Raw genomic sequence first — 18,861 nt, forward strand, 5'->3', positions numbered from 1 at the left:
TGAGTTAAGAGATAGAAAGACAGCTGAGGCTCTCCAACGGAAAGTTAGCACAGCCCAGATTGTCATGGGCTGGCATATCTGCAGCATTGAGGCATCCTTGGTAACGGCGCCATGGAGATAAGACGCCTAGAAAAAGCCAGATGTGCTAGGACACCTGATGATACGCAGAAAACTGGAAGATGGACCTGTGTAGGAAAGGGGTGGGACGAGTTGCAGAATGTACTGACAGCTGAACCTTGAGAGACACTTTTCTGAGACTAAAGGGAAAATAATATGACACAAGTGTCGTCCTAATAAAAGCTTACAGGGTAATTTCCCCCCAGGTGCCTCGCTTCGATTTGGGAGCTCTGCTGTGAGTAACTGGTGTGCGCTGCTGGGTTAGGCCTAAGCAGTCAGCAGAGTCCCCAGACCTTGTGGCTGGCCGTGTGCACACGCTTTCCCACAGAAGAAATCTTCCTACGTTCTCTTCTCTCACCCCTCCCAGAGGTACAAAGGGGAATAGATCAAGTGTGTGTGGGTGTTTATAGCGATTGCCCACTCAGTGGGGGGGTTGAAGCCTAAAAGGTTATATTCCTTTAAACAAGTTTCTTACTTTTAATAATCCATCTGCTATATTTCTGGCCCCAAGGGGAAGATTTCTGAATATACTCGATGAGTTCCTTTTGCTGTTAATATTCATCATTTTTTAAATATGGAGAATTTTAGAACTATAAAGGTTTTTCTTTCCATTTAATTTTTTCCACTCCCTTCTTCCCTGCTCAGAAATGTTACTAAATAGGAAAATGGCCTGACATTCAGTGAGCTGTGTGGCTGGGCTTCTCTGGAATGCTGTGTGGTGCTGGGCCGTGACTTGCATGGAATTCAACCCCTGTTTATCAAGGGCTCCCATTTATTTTAATATCATCTGTTGGGAAAGTGGAAAAAGTAAAGCAATTCAATAGGCCCTCAACGCTGCATTGTGTGTTAGCCTTTGAAAAACAGTAATTAGGGGCTCCTGAATGACTCAGTCGTTAAGTGTCTGCCTTTGGCTCAGATCATGGTCCCAGGGTCCTGGGATCCAGCCCTGCCTCAGGCTCCCCGCTCAGCGGGGAGTCTCCTTCTCCCTCTCCCACTCCCCCTGCTTGTGTTCCCTCTCTGGCTGTCTCTCTGTCAAATAAATAAATTAAAAAAGAAAAGAAAAGAAAAGAAAAATAGTAACTAATAGCAAAAGAAGATATTCTGCCTGGGCTTAATGTGATTAGGGAAGAAAGGAAGAGTAATTCTAGGATGGCTGAGGGTGAGGCCCCTAGAGTGCCCTCCCCTGGGATCCAGCCCTACCTGCTCTGTGGGGCAGGGTGGAGGAGGAGGGGTAGGAGCTCTCTGGGACCTGGTCTCTCCAGTTGTACCCTGTCACCTATGAACATGCACGTGCCACTTCCGTCTGGACCCTTCGGATCGATGGCTCAGGCTTTCACTGGCTTTCTCCCTACCCACCCCTTCAGCTCCCCTTGCAGGTCACATGAGGGGGAATGTCCGGGGCCCAAATCCATCCCAGGCTCTGAGGACCCTGGTGTTCTAATACCTCTGTTTCCCACTCCAGTCTTCTGGGTGCGGGTGGGAGGCACATACAATTAAGGCCACATTCTCAAACATCTATTTACACACTATTCTGGCATAAGACAGTGGCAGGACACCTAAACATTTTGGGATGGCGGTGTGTAGGGTGGGTCTTTGAACCGAGAGTCCCAACTGCTGGCCGACGTAGTTGAGGTGAGTGGTTAGCCACCCCGTACCCATCCCTGCTTCTCACCCGAATTACCTGCATTGCCTGAGTGGAAGTTTCCCTCCATTAGCATCTGCGTGGGGAGCACCCAGCCTCCTCTCTGCGTCCTGGAAGGCAGAAGGCTGAGCCAGGGCATATCATCTGATGATGCTGATGGCGGGGCAGGGGCAGTGAGGGGCTCCCTGCCCTGAAGGGATCCTCACCATCGGACAGGATCATCAGCAAAGACCAGACCTCCGCCATCAGTGGGAGATTTTAATAAAAGGCAGCCGTTGCCTGGTAATAAAAAGCTTCCAGGTTTCCCTCTATTCTGTGCCACTCAGGTCACATTTCTTAGTTCATCCCTTCAAATAAATTGTGTGCAAGGAGGAGGAGGGTGTGTGCATGGATGGGTGGGGAGGGGGAAGATGGGGGTGGTGGGTTGGAATGGAGACAACTTTAGAATGGAGATTTAAATTTTTGTCCTGATTAAAGCAAGAATATTCAAAGGACAGAAAAGAGTCTCTCAATTTTGTGCAAAGAATTAGGATGTGGACACAATTCAAGGGTTGTGAGTTGTGCTGGGTGTATTACACTTAAGTTTACACCCAGAATTGTGAGATATGATGTCTCTTAGGAAAAGCCTTCCTTTTAAACATGTACAGCATTTAGAAAATGAAGGAAGACAAATATAATCAGAAAAAAAGAAAGGAGGGGCACTTGAGTGGCTCAGTGGGTTAAGTGTCTGACTCTTGATTTTCGCCTCAGGTCATGATCTCAGGGTTGGGAGATGGGGTTCTGCGCTCAGTGAGGAGTCTGCTTGGAATTCTCTCTTACCCTCTGCAGCTCCCTCCCTCCATGCACACACACTCTCTCTCTTTCTAAAATAAATCTTTCAAAAATTTTAAAAAAAGAAAGGAGGGAAAGTAAAATAGAGAAACATAAGGAACAAAACCTGTTTTGTTTTTTTTTAAGGGAAAGAAAGAAACCTAAGATAGGCTGATGTCTCTGTGTTGAATGGTCTGGTTCAAGTTCATGTCACCTGGGCAGTTCTCCTATTCACATAAAAAATCAGGTCATCTCTGGTAACATTCTTTGAAAAATAAACCAGAAACAGAGAATGCCAAGAAAAGGGACTGAAAAAGATTTAGAAAAAGAAACAAATGCAAAAGCCTCATGGGATTAGAGGACCAGAATAAACTGTTATGATTGGTTCCTTTATAAGAAATTCAAAAGAAAACCTAATACTATGTGTTATAGCACGGCATCGTTTTTCTCGGGACAATCTGGCTACCTCCCTTCCATCGAAGCACCCCTTTGAATTTACCGTTCTGAGGAATGTCTGCCCCACCCTTAGCTAGTGGTCTAAAACACTTATTTCCAACAAATAATGTGGTTTGGCTTGGATTGCCTCTGGTGGGGGGGGCATTTTTTTTTTTTTTTAAGTTTTCTTAGTTGATTACTACCTGCAAAACACATGGCAAGGATATTTCTCCTGATTTCCATATCCTACAGTTAACATGCTACCTGAAGCCTGCTACACTCTTCTACACAGGAATTCTACCCTCTGGAACAAAGGAAAACCCGCACCAGCCTCAGTAAGACAAAGAACATGAGCAGAGGTTTCATAAGGTAAGGAAGATCATAAATAGTTTCCTAGACAGGAAGGACGAGGTCTTTTCCAATTGCTTTGCCCCATTCTGGGGGATCTCAGAATGCTTGTCATGCCTGAGTCCCCTTCTTGGGGGGGTCCCTGTGATGACCAGTCTCTGCGTCTCACTCCACTGCCATTCTGGTCACAGGTCATGGGTGAGGATGGGCATGTGAGAGCCTGGGCAGCCAGTCCACAGCTTGGCCACAGGCCGGAAGACGTGTGGCATGGGAGCGTTACCCACAGAGGGCAAGTGATTGACTGGACAGATTAGAGGCTCTTTTTGGGACGTTGACTATGAGACGCAGAGAGTCACAGAAGACAAGACACCAGAGAGAGGAGAGCAAAGGAGAGTAAGCAGAAGTCCTGAGGCAGCAGAGTCACAGGGGCGGAGAGAAGATACAGAATAGGAGACGTCAGCAGGTGGTTGCAAGAGCAAAATAAACAGAGAATAGTTGAGTCACCAAAACGACCAGGACTGAAGCAAGGAACCACAGATGCCCACTCCTGACATGACCAGGATGACTGAGGGACTCCCTGATTCTGCTCTGCCATGAGGCTTAGCTGTTGTGTCCCAGAACATCCTTACATCAACTAGACGACCTCACGTCACCCACCAGCCAGTGGTGTAAAGGAGTCTAACCCAACCCAATTTGGCTCTATGATGAATTTTAGAAAACATTCCAAATATTTTCTATAATACATGGAAATGATTTATTTAAATGATCAATTTTATCTTTAATTAGCTTCTCTTCATCATGAAATCTTACTGTACGTGGTTTTGGAAAGTGCAAAATATGTTTTTGTGCAGCTAAGGAGATGATTTTTAGCTCTTGGACTAGAGAAAGGTATAATTGCATTTTCTATCTGCCCTTATATAAACTGGAAGTGATCCATGCCTGTTGAGAAGTGAAATGTGGTAGCTAATGATTCGATTACCTATTTAACGCTTGCATTTTGTAGTCACGATTGACTTCAGGGTAGCAAGGCTGAATCTTCCTCCTCTCCTAGAACTCTCTACACTCATATAAATAGTGGTGAAAAAAACCCGAGTGTTTCAATAAAATTACCAAGATGAGTTCAGTGTCCATTATTTAATAAGAATCAGCTCTTTTCCTGTCCGGGATCCTATTTCGGTTCAACCGTGTTATTGGAGATCGGCTGTTGCTAGCCGACAGACACGTTTGTAGCGCTGGATTTTCAACGTAATAAGCACTGCTTTGAAATAGGAGAGTTTCAGGGCGCCTGGGTGGCTCAGTGGGTTAAGCCTCTGTCTTCGACTCAGGTCATGATCTCAGGGTTCTGGGATCGAGCCCTGCATCGGGCTCTCTGCTTGGCAGGGAGCCTGCTTCCCTCTCTCTCTGTGCCTGCCTCTCTGTCTACTTGTGATCTCTCTGTCAAATAAACAAATAAAATTTAAAAAAAAAAAAAAAAGAAAAAGAAATAGGAGAGTTTCTGCAGGTGGTGGGAGCCAGGACGGGAGGGGTAGGCAGGCTTTCATTTGAAGATGAATGCGGACCACTGCCCTCTGCTGGACAGAAGAGGAGGAGCAACAGCCCGTCCTTGAGGGAAAGACCTACAAACATTTTCCAAATTTTTTGTTCTGGCTTGCCATGGCCCTGTGGGCCAAACCCCAAGAACGTTGGACATTATCCCTCCTTTTGAAAAGCTTACAGATGGGACAGGGCAATGAAATTTCCCAGAAATGAAAGATAACTTCACTCCGGGGTCAAACCAAAGAAACTCAAGAAAATTCTGTACTATTTCCCTTCTTTGTATAATACTTTGGTTGTAGTTAGTTAGATGGAGGGTAGAAATATATTCAAGAAAAAGAAAGAAAGAAAGCAAGCAAAGAAAAAAATCTGGTCAACTGCACATTCTTGAAAGATCAGCAGGCTCCAAACCCAGTAAAATTCTACTCACAGACTAACACATTAAGCTAAAAAGCAGACTCACGTTACTCTTTTTTTTCACAATAAAAATGTTCTCAGTAAGGGTAATAATCCTGGGTTCCCTCATGTTTCTGAAGTTGTTCGGTCATGTTTGCTCACTCACCGACAGTCAACTCCTGCCTCCTACAAAGATCACTAAGTGTCACCCTTCGGCACATTTCAGAAAACAGACCTGGTCCATTTCAAGCGTAGGAGCCCCTACCCCAGATGGTGAGTCTAGGCCCCGCTCTACCTTTCACTGGGCGGCCGCTGAGGAGCTAATGTACCTCGGTGCCTTCCTCTCGCTCCCTTGGACTCCAGGGAAGAGAGCACAGGTGGTGAGCCCGTCCTGTTCTGAGGTTCGCGGCCCATGACGTCACTTAATGGCACTTTGGGCAGTAATAAAAGAGAGGAGAGATTTGATAGTCATGGGAGACGGAAGAGATTTGGTTAGAGAGAAATCTGGGAAGAGGCAGTGGCTGGATTTAACAAATGTCAGCGTGTAACGGACGCTTTTTACGTCAGAAGTTTGCAGATTGTTGGTAAGGACTTGACAGCACCCTGCTAAGAGAAGAATGCAGCCTTCTTCCTCTCATCTCGCATCCTCCAGGCAGCGTGAGCAGACCACGCTGAGAGGTGAGAGTAGTTCCTGGACCCAGCAGTATGGACAGGGTCAAACACGAGACCACCGAAGTCAAAAAAATGGCCACGGAAAGGTTCGTGACAATCACACCGACACAGGCCTTCTAAGCTGGGTGTCCGATGTTCGCCCCTCGGCTCCAAACCTACTCTTCCTTGCCTTGCTAGTGAGGCCAGTCGTAGACCTTGCACACATTTCTCCTTGGGCAGTAGAGGGTTCTGTGGGGATACGGCAGGAGGACAGACTCCTCTTCCCGGCCCTGGAGTGCCTTTTCCTGGCTGACTTCCTGCTGGAAATGGTGACTGGCTGGGCCTGGGACACCCAGTGGCACTCCTCCCTTCCGAGTTCGGGCTCCCTTCCCATGGTTCCCTCATGGCCAGCCTCAGCCCACTTACACCCCTGTGGGGGGTTGCTGTTTACCATTTTGATCCATAATTCCCTATCCCCCATCTCAGCCTGACAACCCAGAGTCCCTCTCCAGCACCAGTGAGCTGCAATCCCGTGTCTCTGAACCCCAACCGTGGAAAGAGGGTCCCTCTTCAAACTGTGGTATTTCCTTGGGTACTTTCTCTCAGCACGAGGAAATTCTTTAGCATTTTCCCCTCTTTCTTTCTTTCTTTTTTTTTTTTTTAAAGATTTTATTTATTTATCTGACAGAGAGAAATCACAAGTAGGCAGAGAGGCAGGCAGAGAGAGAGGAAGGGAAGCAGGCTCCCCGCTGAGCAAAGAGCCTGATGTGGGGCTTGATCCCAGGACCCTGGGATCATGACCGGAGCCGAAGGCAGAGGCTTTAACCCACTGAGCCACCCAGGCGCCCCTCCCCTCTTTCTTAGTAGCTAGTCCCATATAAATAATTAATAATGCTTTCTATTAAACTTCTCGATTGAAATGATCGTGTGGTTTCTTTCTCTTGATGGGACCCTCCCTGGTCTACCTTCCAAGCCATGGCACACTCCTCTGAAAATGTCTAATAAAGTCAGATTTGGATGTTCTTGTAGAAGCATAAAATCAGAGCTTTGGGTACAAATCTGTATTGGAGATTGTAATTCTGTGGCTCTGCAGCTGCCACAATTCTGAAATGACTTGGGAGTTTTATGTTTCAAAATATTCAAATTATCTACATCAATCCAGCCATGGTAGTTTGTGTGTTCAGATAGAAACAAGACAAAGGAAGAAATAAGGCCGGTATGATTTGCTGGAATCTTGCTGTGTAGCCTCAACTCTAATTTTAAATGGACCAATTTATTGAAATGAATATGGTCATCCCATTAAAAAATAACCCTTCTCCCATTCAAGTTCCTCTTTGGGTAATACTCCTAAATCTTTTACCCTCGAGTTTATGCTTCTGACATTTACCATTTAGATTTCCTCCCTCCTTTAGGCATCCTTGCTTATGTGGCCCCCTACGAATACTTCCTTTCGGTTATTTCATTGATTTTATATCACTCACAAAAAAAAAAAATCATTGCTCCCATTATATAATTAAGGCAAAATTTCAGTTTATGCTATTTAAAGGAAAATATTGCATTTTTGCTTTTCAGAATTTCCAGGGACAATATATTGGGGTCTAATTTTTTTTAACCTGAAGATTGGAATTTCAAGTTTTACAAGTCTTTTTCTATTTCTCACGTGTCATATATTTTTCCTCTAAAAATTCCATCTTACTGGGACAACAACCTGATGTGATGTTTATACTGAAAAATCATACATTCCTTCTAACCCTTATAGTGACATCACGATGACATTGACCTAATAGTAAAAAGCTTTCCCAGCTTTGATGAGCAGAATTTGTGTTAAGCCCAGCAGTTGTAAGTGGCACCAGTACCTGGACGGTATGGATGCTCTGCGGGAGGCTTGGGAAACTTGACGCATCACACTCAGTTCTGTGTGATTATAGTCACGTCCACATTCTACCTAGGGAAAGCAAAGCCTGAAACTCACCAGAACTACCGCTGAAGGAGGTGCCACCTGACAGACAGGGAAACTGAGGTTCAGACAGGCTTAAGGACTTGCTCGGGGGCACACGATGGGAATGAGGCTGAGTAGGAAGTGGACTCCTCTCTTCATCTCCACCGCACTGGACTTGGCTAGGTGATCACTTATTTGATGAGGGTCAGAGTTTCTTGCATTTTAATTACTTTTAAAAGACAGAGGTATAATATCTCTTGTCAAGCCTACCCTTTGTGGTCATTTTGATTTTAAAGGATGATCTTGATCTAATTAGCTTCTCTTCATAGTAAAACATTTATCATGGATGTGTTTGGAAACCGTGAAATATATTTTTGTGTAAATAAGGAGGTGTGCATGTAGACCTCAGATCAGAGTGAGGCACAATTGTATTTTCAACTTGTTTTTATAACAAACTGAAAGATTTATGTTTTAGATTACATTTAAACTCTCCAGTGTTTCATTACTACAGTGACTCTACTGCAAATTCCACATTTTCAATTTTCTCAGAACAGTGATCATAACAGGAGAAAATCTTTAAAAGTACATTTTAATATCCTTTAAAAAAAAAAGACTTTATTTACTTATTTGACAGAGAGAGAGAGCACACACAAGTAGGGGGAGTGCAGGCAGACAGAGAGGGAGAAGCAGGCTCCCCACTCAGCAGAGAGCCTGAGACATGGGGCTCGATCCCAGGACCCCGGGATCATGACCTGAGCAGAAGGCAGACGCTTAACCGACTGAGTCACGCAAAGTGTAAAGTCACGCGAGGTGTAAAGTCACGCAAGTGTAAGGTGTAAAGTGTAAAGTGTAATGTAGCCCACAGGTACCTTTTAAAAAAAGAATTAATTTGGGAAAAGCATGGGAATAAGATCAGAAAAATTAAATTCTCAGAGGACTTTTTGGACTATGTAGCTATGGTGACATATCCTAAGACTCAATTATGTCATCAGTAAAATGAGGCTAATGATGGCTATCGTTTTTACTTCACAAGAATCTTGAAAGGGAAAAAAAATAATAGGTGGCAATTACTTTGAGCTTTTCTAAGAAAAGGTGCTGTATTACTAATAGTTTTTTAACATCATTATAATGCTGTTGACAACCTTTATAAATTATACATCTTATTTAAAGTTTGAAGTACTTCGAGGCAATCAATACAAAAATAGACTTGTATGTTATTAAACCGTATTTTTTAAATGGATACATTTTAACGTTGCCAGAATAGGGCTTTAGAATTAACCTGTCGTCTTTTTTATACGAAATGTAAGGCCTGATGACGAACTTTTTTGGAACAGGTTTGGCCTCTGTCATGGGATTTCTCTTCCCACCACGAGATGGCGCCATCTGAAGTCTAAAGCTCGTCGAAATGCTGATACGCAAGGATGAGGGCGGTGCTCTGTTTGAGAGCATGGTCTGAGGGGTCAGCCATACAAAAGTCCCAAGGTTTAGGTACTATTCCTGACCTTGCTATGCTCCACCGGCAGCAGGTGACTATGGTAAATTTCCTCTGACCTTGCTCCACTCCCCTCTAAAACTGACTCTAACATTTGACACCTGCCTCCGCTCAGGAGAGTTCACAAGGATGAATGAGATGTTGCTACTGACGGCCAGACCTTCTAATGAAACTTGCCAGTTATAAAAACCAATTATCAGTAAGCGAGTATATACCTGAGGTCTGCCCCTTCCTCTGTGTTAAAGCGCTTCTGACTTGGGTGACATCATTCCCACATGTAAAAGAACATTCTGCTGGAGAAATGAAAATGACAAAGAGGGAGGAAATCGGACCTCTGAAGGAGAGTGCAAAGGCCAGAGACAACCCCTCTGCACAAGAGAAGGGTGAGGGTGACAAAATTGCCTCTTCATTGCAAGAAGGAGTAGAACTTTCCTGGTTTGTTGAGGACAGGAGGAAGAGATAAGAATTTCCATGACATGAGAAAAATAAAAAAGATGTAAAAAGTTCAGAGGAGAGATATTTGGAAAGTGAATGTTCTTAGTTTTACATCAAACAGACCTGTTTCTTTCAAGCTTTTTAAAAATTGGGATCAGAACCCTTACCATGAGATCCACTCTCTTAACACATTTATAAGTGTACAATATGTTATTGTTGATGACTGGTACAATGTTGTACCACAGACCTCTAAAGCTCTTTCATCTTGCTTGACCGAAACTTTATGCCCATTGGTTAATAACTCCCCATTTCCTCCTCCCTGAAGCCATCATTCCCCACTTCGGTTCTATAAATTTGAATATTTTAGATACCTCATCTAGGAAGAATCCTGCAGTATTTCTCTTTCTGTGTCTGGGTTCAACCATGTTGTTTCACATTGCAGAATGTGTCCCTTTTTTAAAAGTATGCCATTGTATGTATATACCACATTTAAAAAAATCTATTAATTGGTCAATTGCCTTTTATGTTGTTTCCACATCTTGGCTATTCTGCAAAGTGCTGCAATGAATATAGGGTGTTAACATCTCTTCAAGATCCTGATTTCAGGGGAGCTTGGGTGCCTCAGTGGGTTAAAGCCTCTGCCTTCGGCTCAGGTCGTGATCTCAAGGTCCTCGGATCGAGCCCCGCATCGGGCTCTCTGCTCAGCTGGGAGCCTGCTTCCTCCTCTCTCTCTGCCTGCTTCTCTGCCTACTTGTGATCTCTGTCTGTCAAATAAATAAATAAAATCTTTTTAAAAAAAATCCTGATTTCAATTTTTTTGGATAAATACCCAGAAGTGGGAGTGGTAGGTCTTATGGTAATTCTCTTTTTACTTTTTAAAATTGTTTTATTTATTTATTTATTTAACAGAGAGAGAGAGAGAGAGAGATCACAAGTAGGCAGAGAGGCAGACAGAGAGAGGGGGAAGCAGGCTCCCTGCCGAGCAGAGAGCCCGATGTGGGGCTCGATCCCAGGATCCTGAGATCATGATCTGAGCTGAAGGCAGAGGTTTAACCCACTGAGCCACCCAGGTGCCCCTATTTTTAATTTTTTTAATGAACTTTCAAACCGTTTTCCATAGTGGCTGTACCATTTTGAATTCCTGCTAATAGTATGCAAGGGTTCCAATGCCTCGACATCTTCACCAAAACTTGCGTGTGTGCACGCATGCACACGTGTGTGCGTGTCCCTAAGATTATGACCTAAGCTGAAACCAGGAGTCAGATGCTTAACTAACTGAGCCACCCACACCCCTGTTCTGGGAGTTTTACAGTTTGGTGTCTTATGTTTACATTTTAATCCATTTGAGTTCATTTTTGTATATGGTGTAAGGGTCTAATTCTATTCCTTTGTATGTGGACAGCCAGTTTTCCCAGAACCATTTACTGAAAAGACAGTCCTTTCCTCATTGCCATACTCAATGGTAACAAAATGGAAAACTTTTTCTCTAAGATCAAGAACAAGAAGGATGCTTCCTCTCACTGTTTCTACTCAACATAGTACTAGAAGTCCTAGCTAGAGTAGTTAGTCAAGAAAAAGAAATAGAAGGCATGTACACTGGAAAGAAAAAAGCAAAATTATCTCTTTTTACAAATGAAACAATTTTCTATGTGAGAGACCCCTAAATACTCCACAAAAATCTTACTGGAACTAAGAAGTGATTTCAGTAAAGTTTCAGGATACAAAATCCATTGTGTGTCTATATGCTAACAACAAATGATCCATAAAAGAAATTAAGAAAACAATCCCATTCACAATAACAGTGAAAAAGGTTAAAATGCCAAGGAATAAACTGAAGCAAGAAGGTCAAAGACTTGTATACTAAAAACTGCAAAACACTGATGAAAGAAATTAAACAAAACACAAACGAATAGAATGACATCCTATGTTCATAGATTGATAGATTTAATATTGTTAAAATGTCCATACTACCCAAAGTGATCTATTAACTCAATGGAATTAGTATCCATCAAACCCCAATGGCATTTTTACAGAAACAGAATACAACCATCTACATTTATATATTTCAAATATTTCCCATTAAAACATCTAGTATTTTTCCAGCATTGCCCATAAACTTGGCTTAGTGAAAAATTATTTTACTTTTCAAATTACTGCTTCATTATTTCAGTTATATTCAGCAAATAGGGGAAGAGAATTTTTTTAATCAGTTTAGTTTTGTGGTAAACTCACTACACTGAGACTAGATGACCTGGATTTCAATTTCAACCACATTATTCAGGAAATAATGAGAGATGAAATGAAATACTGAGAGTAATCATAACAAGAATTGGGAAAATCTTTCATTTGGATTGTGTTTTTGAATGTATACTTTTTTGATATGTTAGTATTCAATTTTTATATTTTTTCTGGGACTCAATTTACTTTCTGGAAAATGGGAACAACTCCTACTCTGCTTACTTCACAGGGATACTGGAAGGGTAAAAGATAGAAGAATATGTAAAACTGCATTTGGAGTCACAAAACACTATGTAGAATGGTTATTGCCACTCATGTGAAGAGTCAGTATGGAAATAATAATATTAAGGGTCAGTAGAGAAAAGTAGAGAAAAGAAGAATGAGACCAACTTAATACGTCTATTGTGAGAATCTGGAGATAATATACTTGAGCTTTATACATATCTGATACCCATGTATATTTTCCAAGTCTCCCCCAAATGAACGACACAAGGCTAATCATAGACCAGCAGATTAAAGGGATTCTGGCTAAGGATGCATTTCCTGCCTCATCTTCTACCTAGAATGTTTGAGCTGGTCTCAGATGATTCCAAGTTGTCTCTTGTATATCAGGGCTGTGAAAGTTCTTAGAGGATGTACTTTTACAGGAAACTTTGTTTTTCCTTGGGGAGACATTGCTCTGGGAATAAAAAGGCCACAACAATATTCTCTGAGACAGCCAAAGACCACCTCCTCCATGAGCTAAAGTGATTATACAACGAAACCGGTTTGAGCATCAGGTTATGACGTTGCCCTTATTACCCTCCCTTTCAGTTTACTGTCTCAAAACATTTTTCCCAGTGTGGGACATACACTCCACACATACACTGTGTGGTCAGAAAAATCTATAGATGCTTAAGTGCCTAAAAGCACTTATCTCTGTTCACAATAGCTTTATTCCTGGGCTGAAATAAAATGCTTTTCAATCAGAATCTCTTAGCACCTGCTAACGGATACAGATAGAACCTACCCAATCAGAGCAGAAAGCCACAGAACTGAGAACAAATCAAAGATTTTCAAAACATTTTGAAAGAGCTAAAAATGCACTTACCTGGGCAATTATGTCTGTAATTTCTGAATAACTATGGCATTTTCTTACACAAGATAGAGCCAAAAAGTTTTCCACCAGCCGTGTCCCAATGAGGTATCCCCTGTGATGAAGGAAAGAGTATGGTCTAAAAATAATATTTGAGTAGGGAACTCTATCAGTGTTTAAGAATGGAGTCCTCTGTTTAGCACTGGCATGGATTACAAAGTAAAGCAAATTTGACAAGTTCAATCAATGGCTATTTGGCAGTGAGCTCTTTATTTGTCTTACAGACACAGAAGCAGAGAGCAATTATCCAGGAAATAGTAACTAGTTTCCTATGAGCAGAGAAGCCTGAGGAGGTAAGGCTGGCCCCAATCTGGTAGTGTGTGTTAAAGCTAAGGGAGGTTGGTATTTGTAGCCTAATGTATCTTATTGGCAACTAACTTTGTTATCAGCAGCTGTTGATGGAAACTGAATGGGGCTCTAGCTACCTTGTCTGCTATAGGTGTGGCCCTTGGGTACTCATTCTTCCCTTAGCGTAGTTATCACAGTAAGAGGAGAGACATGTCCAGGATGGGCTCCAGGAGGAGAGGAAGAAGGGAAAAGAAAAACCCGTTTTTGTTGCCAGTGTAGGTTTCTGTGGTTAGAACTCTGAAGTTCAGTGAAAAGAAAAAAAAAAGTGACATTCAGAAAATTCATTTTTCATTCTAGGGGAACTGAATCTAGGGGACTTGGGAGAAAGCACTTGCATTTTCTGTTGGCCCCACCCTCCCGCAAATGGGCTGAGTGGTACCTAAGTACAAAGCTGAAGGCATCGGAGATGTCACAACAGAGTATGAGGCAGAGTAGAGTATGAGGAGTATGAGGCTGAGATGGCTGAGCAGACACTTCCGACAACATGGAGCTAAGAACTTTCCATCTAGTGGAGCAAATACGACCTCTGTGGCGGGAATAAAAAGGAAGAAGACTCCTTTTGCTGAACAACTGGCACGACATTGGTCTTTTGATTTCACAACCACATGTACATAGACAAAGGAAATGCTGTGAACGGAGCAACAGAAGGCCCACAGAGATAAAGACACCACCGTGTGTAAAAGGAATGTCTGTCCCGTGGGGGCTAAAAAGGGGGAGATACTCGGTGGCTGGGTGGGGTATTTACCCCAAAGATACAGATGTAGTGAAAAGAAGGGCCTTCTTTCATAGTAGTAATGGCCATGGTCGTGAAACTGTGGAAAGAACGAAGATGCCCTTCAACAGACGAATGGATAAAGAAGATATGGTCCATATATACAATGGAGTATTATGCCTCCATCAGAAAGGATGAATACCCAACTTTTGTATCAACATGGATGGGACTGGAGGAGATTATGCTGAGTGAAGTAAGTCAAGCAGAGAGAGTCAATTATCATATGGTTTCACTTACTTGTGGAGCATAAGGAATAACACAGAGGACATGGGGAGTTGGAAAGGAGAAAGGAGTTGGAGGAAATGGATGGGGAGATGAACCATGAGAGACTGGGGACTTGGAGGAACTAACTGAGGGTTTTGGAGGGGTGGGGGTGAGAGGTTGGGTGAGCCTGTTGGAGGGTATTAAGGAGGGCATGTATTGCATGGAGCACTGGGTGTGGTGCATAAACAATGAACCCTGGAACACTGAAAAGAAGTTTAAAAAATAAATAAAATTTAAAAAAAAAAACCTTTCAAGCTTTCCTTTATGTTGTCTTTTTTCTGTTTTCCAACTAAAAACACAATGAACCTTTTTTAAAAGCTCTAAAATGCTCCTGTAGGCTAAATTTCCCCTTCAACCTTTCTAACTAAATTTTCTAATTAGTATAGGCTTTCTAGTCATTGCCCTGCTAGATTCCTTTTCAGGATCCATAATTAAGAGGCTCCATAAAATGTTGACAGATATTTTATTATTGTGCAATAATCTGATGATCGTATAATTATTCTGAGAAAATTTAAGGTTGAATTTGTGCAGGAGGAATCTCCATTAATAAAGACAAGGAGAATGAACTTTATTTTAAAAGGAAGGGGTGGGTTTCTTCCTTATATTATATATATATATTTTTTAATTTCTTTTCAGCATAACAGAATTCATTGTTTTTGCACCACACCCAGTACTCCATGCAATACGTGCCCTCCTTAATACCCACCACCTGGCTCCCCCAACCTCCCACCCCCGCCCCCGTTTAAATAAAGCATAGCAATGGTAAAAGCATTCAAACAATAAAAACACTACATAAGAAAAAGTAAATCTGTCTTCTACATGTCATCCCCTGTATCCAAGTTCTCTCAGGCAGCTGGATTAGTAATTCTTTGTATATCCTTCCCAGATGGTCTGTACTTAGGTAAGCATATGTTTATTTTAGAAGGAATTTTATTAGAAAAAAAGACTTCTGAAAAGAATAAAATTTGATGATCCATCACATTTGTTAAAGGAAAAATCTCTTTTTGGCATACTTTTGCTTATAAGTGACCAGCAAAGAGATGAGTTCTACCTAAAAAAAAATATGCTCCATGCTTGATTTTCATAGAAAAAACTTTCCTTCCTCTTACTTTATACTTATGACAACCCAAATGACAGTTGTCAGAAATGATGTTCGTTCAAAAATGTGATTTACTGAAGTAATAGAAAAGCACATGAAATGAAACGAAGTCATTAGAGGTGAACAAAATTCAGGGATGTTAACAAACAATATACATTTCATGAGAATAAAAAATTCTACTTACATTTTATCTAAGTATTTGTTCACATCTTCATCTTTTTCATAACCTTTACACAGTTGGGCAGCCAGAGCTCCATAGGTGGGGACAAAGAGATCTTTGTTCTAGAGAAAAGAAGGTTAAAAAGTTGGTTTTACTTTATAGGCAAAGCTATGGACAACGTGCTACACTATTTTTTTAAACAAAATTTCCCAATTGTAATTCTAATTCCAATTGCCTTTGAGATCATCTGCTCATTTTTTCCCCACCCTTTTACTAATTATTGCAACAATTTTGACTTTTAAGGACATGCTGTAGCCATATTTGGATCCATCGCTGATGAGCAAAGAGCTGTGCAATGAAATTAGGAGTTAGGGTGTGGGTGTGAGGTGGGCTCCCTGGGTGGCTGAGTAGAGGGCGGGTGTGGCCGGCATTGGGAGGCGACCAACGGGGCTGCACATGCAACCCGCCCTTTAGAGCGCTTTCCTGTAGGCTTCGGGGGGACAGCACACGGGACCCCGGGCCAGGCCTAGGCAGCTCCCTCAAGGCCCCCTCCGTCCGAAGCGAGTTCGTCCGGGCTTTCTGGCCAATTCTCATGAGCTTTCTGCCCGAATTGACATGATTTGGGCAGAAAGCTCATGAGAATTGGTCAGCCTTGCACAGCGATTCAGGCCACACTCGCGCCTGCTGTTGAGAGCGCTTTCTGGCCAGATGTGTTGCAAACATCTGGGAACTCTGGCTGGGGACACCCAGTTTCATGGGTGGTGAAGTCAGAAGGAGAATGTTTGGGAATTCTGGATAGAGGCATGCTGGTGGCTTCAAGGGCCTTGGTGTCAGGAACCCTGGGGTGAATTTCGTGCCTGACTGCGTGACTCAGGTTGTCCCACAGGTTTCCCATTTCCTCCTTAGGAAATTGCTGGCAAGGAATGTTCTGCTTAAAGCAGAACCTACCTGCATTGTCAGTGGGCATGCAGGCTGTTGTAGTCACTCTGGGAAAGAGTATGGTGCTTCCTCCAAAAGCTAAAAACTGAACAATCCTAGCATCCAGCAATTGCACTCCTGGGTATTTGCTGAAAGGACACAAAAATGCACATTCAATGGGGGTACAAGCACCGTGATGTTTATAGCAGCATTATCAACAATAGCGAAATGATGGAGGGAGTCCCAATGTCCATTCACTGAAGAATGGAGAAAGAAGATGTGGGAGATTTATATCTATATCTATATCGATATCTACACCTGTATCTACACACAATGGAATAGGACCCAGCTTCAAAAAGAATGAAATCTTACCATCTGTCAGAATGTGGATAGATCTAGAGTGGATTCAGCCAAGCAAAATCAGTAGGATAAGACCAATAGCCTATGACTTGACTCCTATGGAATTTCAGAAAGAAAACAGATGAACATGGTGAGGGCAGAAAGGCCAATGAGGAAACAGACTCCACCTCAGAGCAGAAACTGAGGGTTGTTAGAGGGCAGGGGTGTGGGGGGAAGGGTTCAATGGGTGATGGCTGTTAGGGAGGGCACCTGTTGTGATGAGCTCTGGGTGTTCCATGCAGGTGAGGAATTGAGAAATCCTACCCCCTGAAGCAAAGGACTTACCACTGCACGGAAACAAATTGGAATTGAAGTCAATGAAGGAAAGAAGAAGACCATGTTGTGCTTCCTGAAGAGTGAGGTAAAGATGGAGTGATTTTCGCTCTCCTCTTCTGTAGATGATCATTTCAAACACACTGTGGTAGGATACACTAGCTTCTGACTGCACAAGGAGCTCTCAGAAAGCTGCCATGAAAGATTCAGATCTCAGAGCATGTACATGTCCTATTGATATGTTCCTTCCAGTTGGCCTACCTTCGGTGCCCCACCGGGCCACCAGCATGGAGCCTGAACCTCGGCCTGAGCCCCTCCCTCAACTCTGGCCCTGGAAAGCTCCCCTCAGCTGTGGCCCTCTGGGGAGTCGAGTGGGTCCGTCCTGAGTTCCCAGACGGTCGCAACACACACATATGGAGAAAGCGCTCTAAACAGCAGGCACGAGCGCGGCCCGAATCACCGCACAATTGCGGCCAATTCTCACGAGCTTTCTACCCAAGTCGATATTGATTTGGACAGAATGTCATGAGATTTGGCTGGAAACCCTCGGCCAACTTGCTTCTGGCTTCGTGGACCTTCAGGGAGGCCGCCTGGGCCTGGCTGGAGGTCCCAAGTGGTTGTGGCCCGAACCCTGTGAGAAAGTGCTCTAAAAGCCAGGGCACCGGTGGCCAAACCCTCCCTCTACTCAGCCCCCGCGGGTTTCCTTCTCAGCGCTGGCAGATCGGGCCTCCCATGACCCCAGGCCCTATCCTGAACCCTAGGTTTGGTTTTCAGGCTTCCGTCCCCAGGGGTCTGTCCCCCAGCCCTCCAGATTCGGGACCCCAGAGCCACACCCCAGGAGTCCTCTTGCCACCCAGATGGAAACTGTGCCTTTTGGAGCTGTGCAGAACCCTTCAGAGCCTGAGAAACCTGCATGCCCCCTGAGGACACCCCCACTTTCTGCAGCTCCCTGGCTACAAACCCGCAGCCTGACACACCTCCTGACCCCGCCCACAACTCAGCACCCCAGGGAACCCACCTCAGCCCTGGCAGGTTGGGCCTGCCATGCCCTTAGCTCAGCTCACCTCAGGGATGCCTGTCAGCTCTAGGCAGACCTGGAACTCCCATCTGCCGCGAAGATCTGGGGGGCATGCTGGTTTCTCCCGCTCTGAGGGTTTTGTGCATTTCAAAATGGCATGGTATCCTCCTTGGTGGCAGGCGGAGTCCTAGGTTGTGGTTCAGAGGTCCCCAATCTGGAGGGCTTGGGGGTCAGGCCTCTTGGGACGGAAGTCTGAAAACCCAGCTTAGAATTAGGGTTAGGGGCTAGGGGCATGGCAGGCCCAATCTGCTGGCGCTGAGGCAGGATCCCCAGGGTGTGGAGTTGAGGACATCATGGGGCACATCAGGCTCTGGGTTGGTAACCAGGGGGGCCTCCTGAAGTTGGGGTGGCCTCAGAGAGGCTTGCAGTTTTCTCCCGG

General features: G+C 43.8%; 1 protein-coding gene across 1 annotated transcript in view; it reads right to left on the reverse strand.

The window, feature by feature from the left end:
• The window catches only part of TRAPPC3L (trafficking protein particle complex subunit 3L), a 34,776-nt gene extending 18,008 nt beyond the window's left edge, over positions 1-16,768 (reverse strand). Inside the window, 3 exon segments of the mRNA XM_047732024.1 lie at positions 13,127-13,226; positions 15,839-15,936; positions 16,763-16,768. Of these exon segments, the coding sequence (XP_047587980.1) occupies positions 13,127-13,226; positions 15,839-15,936; positions 16,763-16,768 (204 nt within the window).
• Between the last annotated feature and the right edge of the window lie 2,093 nt (positions 16,769-18,861).

This window comes from Lutra lutra, chromosome 6, assembly GCF_902655055.1.
Source record: "Lutra lutra chromosome 6, mLutLut1.2, whole genome shotgun sequence".
NCBI classification, from domain to species: domain Eukaryota; kingdom Metazoa; phylum Chordata; class Mammalia; order Carnivora; family Mustelidae; genus Lutra; species Lutra lutra.